This window comes from Gekko japonicus, unplaced genomic scaffold, assembly GCF_001447785.1.
Source record: "Gekko japonicus isolate JY-2015 unplaced genomic scaffold, Gekko_japonicus_V1.1 scaffold995, whole genome shotgun sequence".
Taxonomy (NCBI): domain Eukaryota; kingdom Metazoa; phylum Chordata; class Lepidosauria; order Squamata; family Gekkonidae; genus Gekko; species Gekko japonicus.
Genome location: NW_015173152.1, coordinates 515126 through 530851, shown reverse-complemented (window position 1 = coordinate 530851; position 15726 = coordinate 515126). Strand labels below are relative to the sequence as shown.

Genomic DNA, 15726 nt, shown 5'->3' with positions numbered 1-15726 from the left:
AGTCAGCGATACTAACCGTTTTCAACGGTTCTGTTCTTGGTTCTTCACAGCTGTTCGAAGGCATGAAGGCGTACCGAGGAGTGGACGGCAAAATCCGCCTCTTCCGACCCAGCCTGAACATGGACCGGATGCTGCGGTCAGCTATACGAGCCACTCTGCCGGTCTGTACCACAAGCCGATTTCTCGTCCTTCCCTCTTGATTGCATTTTGATTCCGCTTTAACTCCCCAAATAGCTAGTACCCAGCAATTAATATCCAACACAAATACCAAGGAAAATGTGTTAAAAGGCTGGATTCACTGCTGTAAGAAGTGGTGGTGACTACAAGTATAGACCCCTTCAAAAGGGGATTAGAGAAACATATGGACTAGAGGTCCATCAGTGGCTGTTAGCCACAAGGTATAGATGGAACACTATGTCTGGGGAAGTGACGCTCTGTATTCTTGGTGCTTGGGGAGCAACAGCGGGAGGGCTTCTAGAGTTCTGGCCCTACTGGTGGACCTCCTGGTGTCACCTGGGTTTTGTCCACTGTGTGACACAGAGTGTTGGACTGGATGAGCCATTGGCCTGATCCAACATGGCTTCTCTTATGTTCTTTTGGGAAGAGGGTTCTCAGAGAGGCCCAAGCTTAGTGAAAGAGAGCATGTCTGCTTGTCCTCCATCTAAAGGCCCTGCAGTGGCAGGTGGTAACTGGAGGCAGAGATGGTCAGCTGGAGGTGGATCCAGCAGCCCTAGGTGCCACATCTTCTCCTTTTCATGAACTCTTCTCATGGACTGCTTCTACGTCAGCAGCAAGGAAACATGAATTCAGCTACTGGGTTCTGCAGTAGATTCATCACAAAGAAGTGAAACCCTTTTGAATTTGATGGCAACCTCTAATCCCAGTTGTGTGCTAGGAACTAGGAGTGTGCAAAAAAAAAAAACCCCCAGTATTTTTCAAGTTTGGGTATACTGAAACAAAAAATATCAACGTTTCCTGATATTCCTGAATCCCAATACTGGTATGGTATTCAGATTCGGTAAATCTTTGGGATTGCCGAATATTTTGGCTCCATTATATCCTATTGGGACCATTATAGTCAATGGTCCCCATAGGGTATAATGGAGACTCGATCTGTGGGGGCTGTTTTTTTGAGGTAGAGGCACTTCAAAAATATTGAAGCAGAGGGTCCAATTCTATGGGCTTCCAAAGAAGTTGCCCCCATCCTCCATTGTTTCCAGTGGAGGGGAAAAGGCAGTTAAAGGGAACATGGTCCATTTAAATGCCTGTTGCAAGCTGTGGCTAAACTCTGAAGGCATTTAAAGGGTCCCTTTAAATGCCTTCTCCAAGCTTTGGTTTTACCTGGAAGGTGTTTAAAGGGTCTGCAATCCCTTTAAACTCCCTTTAACACCAGCTATCTGGCACAGCTGAAAAATCCTGAATATTTTCAGGATTTTTCAGCCTAGGCCATATCAAATAGCTGGATAAATACCCCAGCAGAAATCCAGCTGGAAAAATACCCAGAAAATACTGGTAAGGTATTTTTAGGGAGTTTTGTTGGCCTGGATAAACCAAACGCACACCCTTAGTAAGAATCTCTTTTCATATCAGGGACTGGAATATGTTGGATCTTGCAGATCCATTCTGTTGGCTTCCTCTTGCTTGAGATGCTGGAGGAGAGCCACCATTGTTAGGAGAACGGATCCATGGAATCCAATCCATTATTCTTGCCCAGAGATAGAATCATTGAGCGGTCATGTTTGCTCTTGGGCTGACTGGTAGATTAAAGAGGATGCAGGACCTAGAGTTACCCAGGATTCTTGCATGCAGAATCCATAGCACGAAATCCAGAATACGTGTATTTGCAGCCTTCTTAATTTAGTCTCCACCCTGGTTCGGCAAACAGATCACCCAACTGCCTACCCAACTGCCATCCCTACCCAACCCAAAGGATCTCAAGTTGGGAGGGACTTTTCCTGAAATCCAGAAGAGTCACAGCCAGTCAGAACAGACAGTATTGAGCTTGGTGGACCAAGATGTTCCATGCCAAGCATCTTCTTAGGTTGAAGGGCAGGTATTGCCAGATAGGTGCTCCCTGCAGACACAAAAATGATGCCTCCTGGACTCTGCTGAAGAACCTCCTTCTTCAGTGTGGTGGAGGAAAGAGAGGATTGGTTCTTGCTTTGGAGAAGAAAAGCAAATGGTCTTCAGGGATGCGCATGTGAGGGCATCATGGCTGCCACAGGCCAGCTACGGTGTTTCTTATTCAAGCCAGCTACGGTGTTTCTTCTGGGTGTGTTTTGGTGGCCTTGTATAATCCAAGCACGAGCGGCAGCGGCAGGAAATCATTTCCAAGCATTGAAAAGTAGCCCTTCCCTTCCACAGCAGAATGTTTCTCAAAGCCGCTGTCATCACGCAGATGAACACAATGATGGGATTTGAAGGGCTCTGCAGAAGCATTCTGCTTAAAGCTTCTTTGCTGGAAGTTTGAAATCCATTTCTTTTAGAGTGGCACACATGCAGAATGTAAGATGCAAACTCCACGGTTCTTTGCGAGAAAATTAAAGAAGCAGTGGGACTGAGTGATGGAACTGCCGCACGATATTCTGGTCGGCATCTGATTTTCACATAAGCGAGAGCCGAAGGGCCCCCAACCTTAGCTCTGCCCACTGAGCCCAGGGAAGGGACCCTTCAACCATTGACCACCCAACAGAGGCTCTGGTAGACATCTTCCCTCAATGCCTCTCAGCTTCTCACTCCCATTGGACTGTGCCTTGGCTACATAAAGGGAACCCACGGAGTTGTACTGGAGTCATATATGTTGGACGAGGGGCTTTTCCATGTTTTCTTTTTCCTCGCTTGTGTGTTCCTGCTGCTTCAGGGGTTTTTCCTGTTCCACAGGGGTTAATTGGATATTACATCATGTTACGTCCAGCCTGTCTCTCTGCAGATTTAAACTGCAGGTTTTATCCCGGACATAAAGCAGTGTAATCTTGAATCAACCACTAGAGGGAGCAAAACACACAAGGAACAGGAAAAACCCGAATCAACAGGAACTAGGAAGTGTGCATTTGGGTTTACCCAAACTGAAAATATACCTGAAAAACACCTTACTGGTATATTTTGGCTTCCCAAAATGTATTTGGGATTTTTCAGGAGAACAAAAAAAAAACCTTGAAAAAATCACGGATAGATTCAGGAATTTCCAGTGAAACTGGGCTGCCCAGCAGAGCCCCAGCAGAGCCTGCAGGGAGACCTCTCCCTGCAGATTGGCTTCAGGGCAGGCTCTGTTGGGCCGTCCAGTCTAAACCGGGCTGCCCAGCAGAGCCTGTGGGGAGCAGTCTCCCCATAAAATTGGCTGCTTGGTGAGCTCTTTTGGGAAGTCTGGTTTAAAGGGACCGCCTAAAACAGCCTCAGCTGAGCTGCCTCTCATTTGTTTTTAGCGGCTTTGCTGCTCCTCCCCCCCCTGAGGTTTTTCGGTTTGGGTCTATTGGGACCCCCCCCCCCCAAAAAAAATCGGGATTTCCAAAAAATCCCGGATCCAAGTACTTTACCAGTATTGGGATTTTTCAGGGACCTCGAAAAAATTTTCAGGTCCAGTAGAACAGAACCGAAAAATTGCACACCCCTAACAGGAAAACAACAGTGAGGAAAATTAGAATGGGGAAAAGCCATAGAAGTTCAAATCCCCAAACCATCAAGTAGCACACTTAGTGATTTTGAGCTCATCGTTTTGTTTTGTTTTAGTCTAACCACCTTTCAGTTTTATTTCAAAATTTGGGAAGGGGGGGAATAGGAGACCACATGATTGTTTTGTTTTTTTTAAGAGAGAGAATGCTGACAGAAGATTTGGGATTTTTCAGAAGAGCCAGTCTGATGTCGTGGTTAAGTGTGCCGATTCTAATCTGGGAGAACTGGGTTTGATTCCCCACTCCTCTACTTGCAGTTGCTGCATGACCTTGGGCAAGCCGTAGTTCTGATAACAGCTGTCCTTGAAAAAGAGCAGTTTCTGTCAGAGCTCTCTCAGCCCCACCTACCTCACAGGGTGTCTATTGTGGGGAAGGGAAGGGAAAGGAGTTTGTAAGCCGCTCTGAGTGAAGGGTGGGGTACAAACCCAATCTCTTCTCTTCTTCTTTGTTGCTCTTCACCCTGGGGAACCAGCTTGAGAAACTGCGTGAGAAAACAAGCCGTGGACCCAGTAGGAAGATGTATTTGGGCTGAATCTGGCTCCAGCACTTCCACTCGGTGGCTCAGTGGGGAGAGCATCTGCTTGACATGCGGAAGATCCCAGGTTCAATCCCTGGCATTTCCAGTTGCAAGTTTCCAGTACAGCAGCTGGATTTGAGTCCAGTAGCGGCTTAGAAATGAACAAGAATTTCAGGGCACAAACTTTCAAGAGTTAAAGCTCCCTTAGTCAGAGATGTGGATTCGGTAGCAAGTGATGTGAAAGACCTCTACCTGAGACCCTGGAGAGCCACTTCCACTCTGAGTAGACCGTTCTGACCTCGCCAGGGGTCTGATTCAGTATAAGGCAGCTTCAGGTGTGACCATTTGTCCTTCCTATTTGTTCATTAATAGTAAAGGTAAAGGTTCCCTTGCTCGAAAGCCAGTCGAATCCGACTCTTCTCCGTTTCCAAGCCGAAGAGCCAGCGCTGTCCGAAGACGTTTCCGTGGTCATGTGGCCGGCATGACTAAACACCAAGGCGCACAGAACGCTGTTACCTTCCCACTGAAGTTGTACCTATTTATCGACTTGCAATTTCTTGCTTTCGAACTGCTGGGTTGGCAAGAGCCACCGCAGCTCCATTAATACTCCCATGGGAAAGCTGGAATAAAAAAAAGAATGCAAGACGGGAGCATCTCTTTGCCCTTGTTTTCCTCATTTGCAAGTATTATAAACTGCCGATTCAAATGTGCTTCTGAAATAGTTTGCAATGGTGATAAAAAAAAAACAGTCACGCCGGCTTGTTTCGTGGGTGCTTAAAATCATATGACCTTTGGCGCCGTGCCTCGTCGCACGCCTGCAGCAGCGTACTAAATATTCCGGAACGTCACGGCCTCTGATTTAATAGCCTAATTCAATGTTCCCATTAGAGTCCATTCCCATAACAGCTGGGTTGCTTCCAATGTTCCCTCTAAGCTGTGGAGTGTTGTGAGCAAAAATTCTACTTTGTGAGCTACTGGCATTAAAGCTGTGAGCCAGCGATTTGGCTACAGCATAAATTAGTTTGCTCTGGAGCCACCCTTCCTAAGACAAAAATGTGTGAGCCGGAGGCTAAAAAACGGTGAGCTAACTCACACTAACTCAGCTTAGAGGGAACACTGGTTGCTTCTAAACCCGGTCTTGTTCTTGCCTCGTTTTTAGGGATTCGACAAAGAAGAGCTTTTGGAGTGCATCCGGAAACTCGTGGAGGTCGAAAAGGAGTGGGTGCCGTATTCGACTTCTGCTAGCTTGTATATCCGCCCTACTTTGATCGGAACAGAGGTGAGGAAAAATTAGAACGGGGTACTTATTTTATTATGGATTGGGCAGCACACAGATCGCTAAGGCTGTTACCTGTCAGAGTCTTGCAGCAATCAGTTCTCAACAACGTTCCTTCGAGAAGGTTCAAGTTTATTGAGTACAGTAAAGGCGTCGTCTGTGCATACATTCAGTGTCAGAACTAATCCTAAAGGTGGAAGGGAGTTAGATATACGGGATTCGAAGTGGGGTCCCCTGACAAGGTCGAGCCAATCAGGGCATTAGCTACAGTGCGCCTAAACTAACGGGTTCATAATACATTCCCAGCGAAGCCTCAGGAGATAGGTACCAAGGTGAGACACACAGGCTATGAGATAAGACTCAGCAGGAGAAGTGAAAGTTAAAATTCCAGCATAACAAGAAATACTCCATCAGCCACCGCACCCGCCGCCACTATCCATGGCAGCATCGCTGACATTACCCTCCCTAATTCTGTACTCTGGAATCGAACATACTCTGCTAAGAATATTTTCTGGAGTCCCAAGAGCTCTGTGCTCTCATTTTTTTTCACAATTTCACACTCATTTTCCCACAATTAAAAGCAAAGTGGAATTCAGGTGTATTTATGTCTGCAGTTAGCTGCATTCATTATCACTTAGGCCAGTAGCATTATTGGCACATGCTCAGGTCTCACTGGGTGGCTGGGGTTAATGAGAATTAAGGTTGCCATCCTCCAGGTGGGACCTGGAGTTCTTCCAGAATTACAGGTGATCTCCCGACTACAGAGATCGGGTGCCACCAGGTGAAAATGGCCGCTTCAGAGGGTGATCTTTATGGAATTATACCACGCTGAGGTCCTTCTCTCCCTAAATGCTGCCCTCCCCAGGGGCTACCCCCAAATCTCCAGGAATTTCTCCTTCCAGAGTTGACAGTCTGGTGTAGTGATTAAGTGCGCGGACTCTAATCTGGGAGAACTGGGTTTGATACCCCACTTTTCCACTTGCAGCTGCTGGATGACCTAGGGTCAGTTACAAGTTCTTTCAGAGCTGTTCCCTCAAGGACAGTTCTCTCAGAGCTCTCTCAGCCCCACCTACCTCACAGGGTGTCTATTGTGGGGAGGGGAAGGGAAAGGAGATTGTAAACCGCTCTGAGACTCTGCTGAGTGAAGGACGGGGGCATAAATCCAATCTTCTCCTCCTCCTCCTCCTCCTCCTCCTCCTCTTCTTCTTGTTCTGGAAATTGTGATTTTGTTTGGCATTCCGATTCGGCTTGGGAGGTTGTGAAAACGACATTTCTCCTCAGCCCCAGGTGGCAGTAGGTTGGTAACTCTGGCCTGCAAAACCCCCAAAGATTTGGGGGCAGTGCCTGAGGAGGGGGGAGTTTGGGGAGGGAGCTCTCCAAAGCATCCCTCCAAAGCAGCCGCTTGCTCCAGGAAAACCGGTCTCTGTTGTCTGGAGGATCAGCTGTAATTCAAAGCCCACCTGGAGGTTGGCAAAGCTAGCTGGCCGTCGTGTTGGAGGTATGTGGCTTCTGCTATCTGTGTTACATAATATCTCACAGTGATATCAGAGAGCCAGTGTGGTGTAGTGGTTAGCGTGTTGGACCAGGGTCTGGGAGACCCAGGTTTGAATCCCCACTTGTGCCATAAAAGTCTGCTGGGTGAACCTGGGCCGGGAGCCGTGGCTCAGTGGTAGAACATCTGCTCAGCATGCAGAAGGTCCCAGGTTCAATCCCCGGCACCTCCAGTTAAAAGGACCAGGCAGTAGATGATGTGAAAGACCTCTGCCCGTGATCTTGGAGAGCCAGTTTGGTGTAGTGGTTAAGTGTGCAGACTCTAATCTGGGAGAACCAGGTTTGATTCCCCACTCCTCCACCTGCACCTGCTGATTTGACCTTGGACAAGCCATAGTTCTGATAAGAGCTGTCCTTGAAAAAGAGCAGTTTCTGTCAAGAGCTCTCTCAGCCCCACCCACCTCACAGGGTGTCTGTTGTGGGGAGGGGAAGGGAAAGGAGTTTGTAAGCCGCTCTGAGACTCCTTCGGGTAGTGAAGGCTGGGGTATAAATCCAATCTCCTCCTCCTCCTCCTCCTCCTCCTCCTCTTCTTCTTCTTCTTCTTCTTCTTCTTCTTCTTCTTCTTCAGCCGCTGCCGGTCTGAGTAGACAATACAGACCTTGATGGACCAAGGGTCTGATTCAGTGTAAGGCAGCTTCATGTGTTCATGTGTTCTCTATGTCTCGGCCTAACCTGTCTCACAGGGTTGTTGTGAGGATAAAATGGAGGAGAATAATGTGAGCTGCTTGGGGGGGTCCCCACTGAGGAGAAGGGTGTGGTATAGAGGAAGTAGAATAAATAAATTCGCAGGTAAAGAAATACGGCCACTTTCAAACAGAAAAGTAGTCTTTGCGCTTGATAATACCACCATCTAGCGGATATATTTTGCCATTACACTGAACGTTTTTTAAAATCTTCCAGTCTTTGCTGTAATGACCATGCACCCCTTTCCTCCAGTATGTGATTTACCCGGGGGGGGGGGGGTGTCTTGTTTTGAGCCACGGCCAGACTGACTAAACCACTGCTTAGGGACAGCAATAATTGACACCACACAATAAATTAATAAATACACCTACAAATCAAGCACTCACCATCCAAGAGACAAGCTCAGAGATCCTGTGTCAGAAGATGTTTGATGTTTTCTCCAGGCCAGTTTGGCTGGAGATCCTGGAGGTTTTTTGTCATCTTCTGGGCATGGAACAGGGTTCAGTGGGAGGGGGGAGGTATTTGTGAATTTCCTGCATTGTGCAGGGGGTTGGACTAGATGACCCTGGAGGTCCCTGGCGATCCCTTCCAACTCTGTGATTCTAAGAACTCTGTGTATTGTGCACATTTTTGCACAGTCCAAGAACTGCACCTCAACAAAGGATCCCAGATGCCTCTTTTGCATTGCATAGGCTTGTGTGCTGGAAGAGTGTTCTTAAACCTCTGCGTGCTTGATAATCTATATAGCTGATAGCCAAGAGTCCCTCTGCCTGCAGATACTTATTTCTGCAGATCTAGGGCACATGGAGGGTAAAGAGGTTTTTCTGCACACTTGGGGTACTCCCCAGAATTGCAGAAAAATGCAAAAAGTTTTTAAAAATACACGGGGGGGGGGGGTTTTAAACCCCCCAGAATAAAAAAACAAAAACGAGTTCTCTGTGCTTGCACAGTCCGGACTCATGATCCCCTGCACCGGACTTGGAGCTTTGCCCAGTGGCCGGCCTCCCTGCAGCCAGCAAGATGGCCCTGAAGCCACGGGGGCAGGAGCCTCCGCCGCTGGGTCCTTTCCAGGCAAGCAGCCTCCCCACTGCCAGAAAAATGAGGAAGCTGCAGAAAGGGAGGCAGGAGAGGGGGAGATAGTCGGGGGAGGGGGAGAGAAATAGGGGAGAGAAAGAGAGGGGCAGACTGAGAAGGGGTGAGGGAAAGAGCATGTGAGGGATGTAGTCCTGAAAGCGGTTGCTGGAATACCCCTGAAAGTGGGGGAAAATACCATCAGAACGCTAAAGGATATTCCATTTGAAGTAAGACAACGGAGAAGGAAGTACAAAGAACTTGTGCTTTTTCTTAAGACAAACCCAATTGGATATAAATGGCTATTTCCAGAAGGCGTTACTTTTAAGATCAAGGATAAAAAAGAAAAGATTGACTCTGTTCTGAAAGCTCAAGAATTCCTAAGGGTTCAGCTGGGAAGACCAGAGGACGGGAAAAAAGAAGAGGACAGCAAGTCTAGTGGCGAGCTGGACTCGGGTTCTTCCGGAGAGGACTCTCTGACAGAGCAAGGGGCAGCTGCTCCAAAAAGTCCTTATAAGCTGCGGAAGAGACGAGGAAAGGAGAAGTGAAGACTGAAGGACTCTGAATTGTGCCTTTGAGAACTCTGAAAGTTTCTAGACAGTTAAATTTAAGAGTTAAAGAAAAAGAAAGTAATACAAATGTTTGACTCAGTTTATAATAATCTAAGTGAAGTGAAGATTTGCTGTAACTAAGCTAGTGAAGATCTCTCTCGGGTTTTTAGTTATTAGTGGGTTCTTTTGCTTTATCCTATATATGTAATCCCCCTTCCCTTTTTTCTGTAGTAGTTTTGTAGTTTGATAAAAAATAATAAAAAATCCCCTTCGGGGGCTCAAAAAAAAAAACCACGGAAGGGGTGAGAGGAGACGGGGAGGTGAGGGGAGATTGACAGATATGGGGTGGGTGCAGAAAGACGGGGGAACTTTGACAGGGAAGGGGGGGAAAGAAGCAAAGGTGGGGGAAATGCCCCCTCCCTGCAAGTTTCTTGCGGGTCTCCCCTTGTATGAACATACATTTTAAAAAATGAAAAAGAAAGGCAATGATAGAGGTACGTGAGAAGGCAGGCATTGCCAGGACCTGGGAGCACCAGCTAGCCAGACAAAAAAATCAATCACCTGCAGAGATCAGCAGGTGAAAGTTGCCATCAGCTGGGAATAAAGCAGGGAGTGTTGGTCTGCGGCAATGGGGGATCAAAGGGGCAGATCCAAGGGTCGGCCAAAAAAATGAGCAACGCTACATGCCGCAATGTAGCAGTTAGAGCAGGGATCCACAAGGGGGTACCTATGGGCACCATGTGGCACCTGCCAACACCCTTCCTGGTGCCCAAGTGTTTTTAGAAAGTGGTTGTGCCAAGTTTGATGTGGTGGTTAAGTGCGCGGACTCTAATCTGGGAGAACCGGGTTTGATTCCCCACTCCTCCACTTGCACCTGGCTGGATGACCTTGGGCAAGACATAGTTCTGTCAGAGCTGTTCCCTCAAGGACAGTTCTGTCAGAGCTCTCTCAGCCCCACAGACCTCACAGGGTTCTGTCAGAGCTTTCCTTGAAAAAAGAGCAGTTTCTGTCAGAGCTCTCTCAGCCCCACCTACCTCACAGGGTGTCTGTTGTGGGGAGGGGAAGGGAAAGGAGTTTGTAAGCCGCTCTGAGACTCCTTCAGGTAGTGAAGGGTGGAGTATAAATCCAATCTCCTCCTCCTCCTCCTCTTCTTCTTCTTCTTGTGCTCCCTCTAAGCTGTGGAGTCTTGTGAGCAAAAATTCTACTTTGTGAACTACTGGCATTCAAGTTGTGAGCAAGCGATTTGGCTGCTGCATAGATTAGTTTGCTCCGGAGCCATCCTTCCTGAGCTAAGACAAAAATGTGTGAGCCGGAGGCTAAAAAACTGTGAGCTAGCTCACATCGACCCAGCTTAGAGGGAACGCTTGTGGCCAGGTGGGGCTTTTTGCCCAGCACTGCTTCTGACTGAGGGTTGGAGATTTGATTGGCTGTGCAGGTTTTTTTAAATGTATTGGTGGCAGCTGCCACCCCAAGCACAAAGATCATGTGACTGGAGGTATTTTGTAGCAGGCATTTTGTGGTTGGCTCCCCCTCCTGCAGCAGCCATTTTGTCTGCACCTACCACAATGTATCAGAATTCCAAAGGTCCCTGCAGGCTCAAAAAGTGCGGGGACCCCTGAGTTGGAGTATCAGACTGGGATCTAAGAGACTCAGGTTCAAATCCCTGTCATGGAAGGTTGCTAGGTGAACTTAGCCAGCTATTCCCTCTTAACCTGACCTACCTCACAGGGTTTATATATATAAGAAATCAACCCTTACTGTTCCCTGGGAGGCCAGATAATGAAAGTGAAGCTCAAATACTTTGGCCACCAAATGAGAAGGGAGCACTCACTGGAGAAGGCCCTGATGCTGGGAAAGACTGACGGTCAAAGAAGACGGGGACGGCAAAGGATGAGATGGTCAGACAGTGTCATAGATGCAACGAACATGAAGTTGAGCAAACTTCAGAGGACGGCGGAAGACCGGAAGGCCTGGCGTGATCTGGTCCATGGGGTCGCGAAGAGTCGGACTCGACTGTGCGACTAAACTATATATATATATATATATATATGTATATGTATATGTATATATATGTATATGTATATATTTATATATATTTACAGTATTTATATACCACCTTTTTTGCCCAATCAGGGCTATCAAAAGGGCTAATACTTATAAAACAAAACATTCTAAGAACACATCGTAAAAACCATTAAAACCAAAACTACCATAAGTATGTCAAAACACACAAAACAGCTGCAGGGTTACAGTGAAAATAAAATCGAGGGGCGGGGGGGGATGATTTTTCTAAACCTGTTGCAGAAAAACAGAGAAAATAAATACAAGTGAATCAGATAGAGACGTCAGCCAAGCCCAGTGGCCTCTCTGTGAGATCAGTCTAAGGTTGTTTCTCTCCCCATTCCAGTTTGACCTCTCAACCTGGCTGATTCTGCATCGGCTTTTCCCTCCGTTGCTTTCGCAAACCCAGGTTGGAACAGAAATTCCCCTCTGCATTGCATGCTGCTTTCACTTCCTTTGATCATTGGGTTTTATGGTACCTTCTGCATAGATTTATGGCCATTCGGGGTGACTTTGCAGCCAGTACAGCATTGGCCCGGGGTATTTGAATGTGGTTTTGAGCTGCACTTGCAGTTGAGAAAATGTGGAGCGAACTCTAGATGCAGAATTACCCCCGTCTCCTCTAGAATATTGTTTGAATGCAGGTACCTCCCCCAGGAGTGAACCTGCTCTCAAGATAAATTTGGCTTTTGCTTTGTCGTTTCAGCCATCCCTTGGAGTCAAGAAACCATCCAGAGCCCTCCTGTACGTGATCCTAAGCCCCGTGGGTCCATACTTCGCAACTGGAACCTTTAATCCCATATCCTTGTGGGCAGACCCGAAATATGTCAGAGCCTGGAAGGGAGGAACAGGGGACTGCAAACTGGGAGGGTAAGAGCATCCCGAGGGAAACCGCCAGCGTTCAAAATTGTAAGACGAAGGGTGTGTGATCATGCGCACAATTAGACCCGACATAGGCGCGAATGCCGGCCGGACTTAAAGGGCGTGATCAAACAACAACATCTGGGAAGCGCCCCACAGCTGTCAGCAACCCATTGACAACCTGTCCTGCTCCACCGCAGAAGCGGAGTTAAAAGACACCGGGGAAAATCTGGTAGTTAACGGGTTGCGACAGGCCACAGACGGACTTTCCTGTGTCTGGTCGCTCCAGCGCGCTCCCATGGCATCGGGATGGTCTGATCAGGCCATCCTGACTCTGTGCCGTTGTTCCCCCCCCCCCTTTGCAAACTCCTTAGAGAGCCCTTGGTGCGGAGGTGCGATTAATTGATCCCTCGGTTAAACACATGGGCAAAAAATGGCAGGGGAAAACCCCGACTCACCCGCAGTTGCATCTGATCACGCACTGATGGACTGTGCCCGCAGCTTCAAAGGGAGGTGTGAACGTGCAACTGGGGGTCAAATTCCTCCGGAGGTAATAGCCTCGCTCCCCCCCCCCTTTTTGCTGGCATGTGTGACCGCAACCAAAGGGTGTTTTCACACACACATATGTTCTTATGTAACCCACGTCCGATACACATTAGCAATCATTTGCAAGTGGATCTTGCTGTTTCACACAGTGAGTGCATCATTTCGCGTGTGTGAAAGTGCCCCATAGTCTGAGAAAGTGCCCCATAGTCTGAGTTCCAATATAACATGAAGCCACAGTTTATTTTCATTACAGTTGGTCTTTTCAGATGGTGCATCCACACGTACTGGGAACCTAGTGCCCACACATTTTGGAGCGTGTGCGACCTGCGGTGCTCCCGATATGTGCTGTGTTGCCTGAACATGGGCAATGCATGTATTTTTCATGCATGTAGAGTTTGGTGCACATAAGAACACGAGAAGAGCCCTGCTGGATCGGACCAGTGGTCCATCTAGTCCAGCATCCTGTCTCACACAGTGGGCCAGCAACAGGGCAAAGAGGCCGAGGCCTTTCTCTGATGTTGCCTCCTGGCGCTGGGACTCAGAAGTTGACTATCTCTGAATGTGTAGGTTCCCTTTAATCACCATGGCTAGTGTCACCAATAGACTTGAAAAGTACTGGGTTCGCCGCATGGAGGACTCGGATGACGACATACTGTAGCACACGTTTATTATACTTAACACAAACAAAGACTAACTCTAACGGCCAACAGGGCCAACTATATACATATCCACCCAGCAACCCCCCATTCCCATTGGAGGGTTTGAATGTCCCGCCAAGGTGGGTATTGGTTGGGGCTGGGGGATCCAGGATCTGAAGTTTCCATTGTTCTAGGATCCAAGCTCTGGCCTGTTCCGTGGACCCCTGGTGGCGGTCCACATACATAACAAGACTTGTCCTCCATGAACCTAAAGCTATCTGGGCATGAACCCAAACCCTGAAAAAGGGGGAAGAGGAATCCACATTTTTGTTTCCAAAAGTGTGTGGGTGGGGTGGGTGGGCTTCATAAGTCTGCATAAGGGGCCAAAGTGCCTTTCATAGGATGCTGGGACCGAAAAAGTTGGATCTCAAGCCAAGCCAGTTTGGTGTAGTGGTTAAGAACGTGGACTCTAATCTGGGAGAACTGGGCTTGATTCCCCACTCCTCCACATGCAGCTGCTGGTTTGACCTTGGGTCGGTCACACATTCTCTCGGAACTGTTTTCTCAAGAGCAGTCCGCAAAAGAGCTCTCTCAGCCTCACCTACCTGACAGGGTGTCTGTTGTGGGGCGGAGATTGTAAGCCACTCTGAGACTCCAAGTGAAGGGTGGGGTATAAATCCAATGTCTTCCTCCTCCTCCTCCTCCTCCTCCTCTTCATATGAAGGCACTTGTTTCTGAACGGGGCTCTTTGCAAACACAAGGTAATGCCTCGTGAGTTCTTCTCAAACGCCTTCTGCTCCAGCAAGGTAGAGAAAAGCTAGGATAGGCTCTTTGTTTTGGAGAAGAAGCAAATGGGCTTTGTTGAAGAAGCAAATGGGCAGAAGGAAACCCTAGGGCATCACATTGGTGTTTGCTGCAATACAGTTATCATTCACAACCAGATTTTCCTCTGAGTACCGGGCAATACAAAACAACATCTGGATTCAGCCTGTGATGCTAAAACCATGTGTGCTTTCTTGATAAAAATGTAACAAATGAGTATTATCCCGTTAGTGTACATCAGGGGTCCCCAAACTTTTTGAGTTGGTGGACACCTTCGGAATTCTGACACCGTGTGGTGGGGGCTGCCACAAAATGGCTACCACAAAATGGCTGCTGTGGGAGGCGTAGCCAGTCACAAAATGGCTCCCACTTCTTACCTTCAGACACAGTGAAGATCCTTGTACTGGGGTGGAAGCTGCTGCCAAAACGACGTCTTTAAAAATCTGTACAGCCATTCAGATCCCCCAAGAGGCAGTCAGAAGCCTAGCTAAGCAAAAGCCCCACCTGGCCTCAAACACTTTTTAAAAACACTTGGTGGGCACCAGGAAAGGTGTTGGCGGGTGCTGTGACACCCACGGTGACCCTTGTTGTATGTGGTTTTCCCTTCCGGACAAGGTCACACACTTGAACTTCATGATTTAGTAGGGATTTAAACCTGAGCTCCCGGAATGGAATGGAATGGAATGGAATGGAATGGAATGGAATAGAAATCTTTATTCCGTTTCGTAACCAGCACAAACAGTCCAACCATAGCCTATTCCAAGCATACATACTCTAGTTCAGATAATTCAAAATAATACACTGCATTAACCTGGGGGTCTTTAGGTTACACATTAAAGGAATCTTTCCTAATTCTATAAGCTGCTGCCAAAAATTTGGTGCATGCTAATGTTACCTGTGGATTGGCATCTATCATAAGAGTAATACTAAATATCAGAGTCCAGACGGCCTAAAAGCCTTTCCTGTATGGGATTTCTCTAGTACTTGTGCAGCCCTCTAACCAGTACACCACTAGGGAATTGGATAAGCATATGGAGCAGAGGTCCATCAGTGGCTATTAACCACAAGGTATAGATGGAACACTCTGTCTGGGGCAAGTGATGCTCTGTATTCTTTGTGCTTGGGGGGGGGGCACAGTGGGAGGGCTTCTGGAGTTCTGACCCCGCTGGTGGACCTCCTGATGGCACCTGGGTTTTGGCCACTGTGTGAAACAGAGTGTTGGACTGGGTGGGCCATTGGTCTGATCCAACACTGGCATCTCTTACGTTCACACTGATCCCATCTATTGTGCTCAGTCAGGCCTGGATTCAGCTATGAGCTTAGGCCAGGGAGGTGCTTTTGGAGCCGGTCGAACGCAGCGGCTATGAATTAATCTTGCAGATGGGTTTGTTTGTTTTTACAAAAGTACTTCGTACTGCCACTCTCCGGGCCTGGGATTCCGAAAACAGCCCCGTAACGCATTGACAGCTCTGTTCTCCGG

At 47.9% G+C, this 15726-nt stretch overlaps 1 protein-coding gene across 1 annotated transcript in view; it reads left to right on the top strand.

Moving 5' to 3' along the window:
• LOC107119791 (branched-chain-amino-acid aminotransferase, cytosolic-like) overlaps positions 1-15726 on the top strand; it is a 93356-nt gene that overhangs the window by 59452 nt on the left and 18178 nt on the right. Inside the window, exons 4-6 of the mRNA XM_015422383.1 lie at positions 51-161; positions 5345-5464; positions 12086-12249. Of these exons, the coding sequence (XP_015277869.1) occupies positions 51-161; positions 5345-5464; positions 12086-12249 (395 nt within the window). The remainder of the gene's footprint in view (positions 1-50; positions 162-5344; positions 5465-12085; positions 12250-15726) is intronic.